General features: G+C 26.9%; 1 protein-coding gene across 1 annotated transcript in view; it reads left to right on the forward strand.

The window, feature by feature from the left end:
• LOC111677400 (general transcriptional corepressor trfA) overlaps positions 1-1,745 on the forward strand; it is a 55,470-nt gene that overhangs the window by 38,568 nt on the left and 15,157 nt on the right. Inside the window, exon 6 of the mRNA XM_046955714.1 lies at positions 1,397-1,564. Within this exon, the coding sequence (XP_046811670.1) occupies positions 1,397-1,564 (168 nt within the window). The remainder of the gene's footprint in view (positions 1-1,396; positions 1,565-1,745) is intronic.

Raw genomic sequence — 1,745 nt, forward strand, 5'->3', positions numbered from 1 at the left:
CTAGTTCAGTTCTAGTTCAGTTCTAGTTCAGTTCTAGTTCAGTTCTAGTTCAGTTCTAGTTCAGTTCTAGTTCAGTTCTAGTTCAGTTCTAGTTCAGTTCTTAATTTTATCTTTTAATATTGATTAGATATTCAACACAAAAACCATAATTACAATGACATCGCCTAAAATTATGCTTTACTCATCGTACTTTCCAGTTATTTTCTATAAAACCACATGAGAGAGACAAATTATGATAAACCATCATGGATTTATTGATGAGTATGAATTGTATATATATTTTTATTATGTATACTTGTACTAAAATTAATAAATAAAACAAATTGAAATAAATTGAGAACAATGCAAAAAGTAAATAAAAAAATCAATTTTTTTGGTAAAAGAAAAATGAAAATGGTCTCGCTCATATGTAAGAATTTATGTAGAAATTTTTAGTTAAAACTGATGTTGTTACTTTTTTGTATTTGTTGTTGTTGTTTTGTTTAAGGTCTCTTGTTGCTGTTGTAGTTGCTGACTCTGATGAATCAAATACAAATTACAGACAGTTGATAGACAGCAGTTTTTGTGTATTTAACAAATGAAACAGTAGACACAGTCTAAAAGGACGGACAGAAAAACAAACGGATATACAAATGAATGGACAGATAGACAGGCAGACCGACAGACATACAAATATATAGAAATTGGTTTTTAACAAATGAATTGAATGAATACACAATATTTCTATGACTCCAGCAAAAGAAGAATACATTTATGTACATGTAGAGAAATACACACGGTATTATACTAAATACCTAACATGATGTTAGTATGGGTTTAGGGTCTATTTTTTATTATTTTACAAATAAATCATACTTGTATATATTATTCAATTGAGATTTTAAATAAAAAAAATATTTTTCTATATGCATACGTATGTATGTGTATGAAATGTAAGAATGTCTGTGTATTGGTTTAAAACAGAGATTCATTTATATAAATAGTAAAAATAAATATGAAAAATATATCAAACTTTAATAAATCATAGAAAATCCTATAGAAAATCTGTTAGGTTGTGGTTTTTACACATACATGATCTCCCTCTACCACAAAAACAACAACACCAGACAGTATCCAATTTTATAAAAAAAAATAATAATATTGAAATATTGAAAAATGTATTTAAATAAAATTGTACTATTTCATTGATTAGTTTTACATTTATTTAAGTGTACTTTTTATATACATATTTTTTATTTTATAGAAAAATTTTGTGATTAAAATTTATTTTGTTTTTATTTTATAAATTTGTTTCTTTTTTTTTATTTTAAATTGATAAAATTTTTATTTACTGAAAGTGTTTTTCAGACATTTTTTAGGTTTATAATAATGCTTAAAGTTTAATGAATTTTTATAGATGTTTGTATATTCTATTTTATTTCTAGATACTCCTTCATTTGCAATTTCACGTACACCAGGCTTTGGTTATCCTTTGCGTGAAGGAATAGAGGTTTCATTAAAATGTGATGTGGATTCAAACCCTCCCAGTACACCGCGTTGGCAGAAGGATGACGGTGAACCACCGGTAAGTGAATTAGAACGGAACCAGAACAGAAGAAGAACAGAACTAGAACAGAACTAGAACAGAACTAGAACATAACTAGAACAGAACTAGAACAGAACTAGAACAGAACTAGAACAGAACTAGAACACAACTAGAACACAACTAGAACACAACTAGAACACAACTAGAACAGAACTAGAAC

This window comes from Lucilia cuprina, chromosome 6 (assembly GCF_022045245.1).
Source record: "Lucilia cuprina isolate Lc7/37 chromosome 6, ASM2204524v1, whole genome shotgun sequence".
NCBI classification, from domain to species: Eukaryota; Metazoa; Arthropoda; class Insecta; order Diptera; family Calliphoridae; genus Lucilia; species Lucilia cuprina.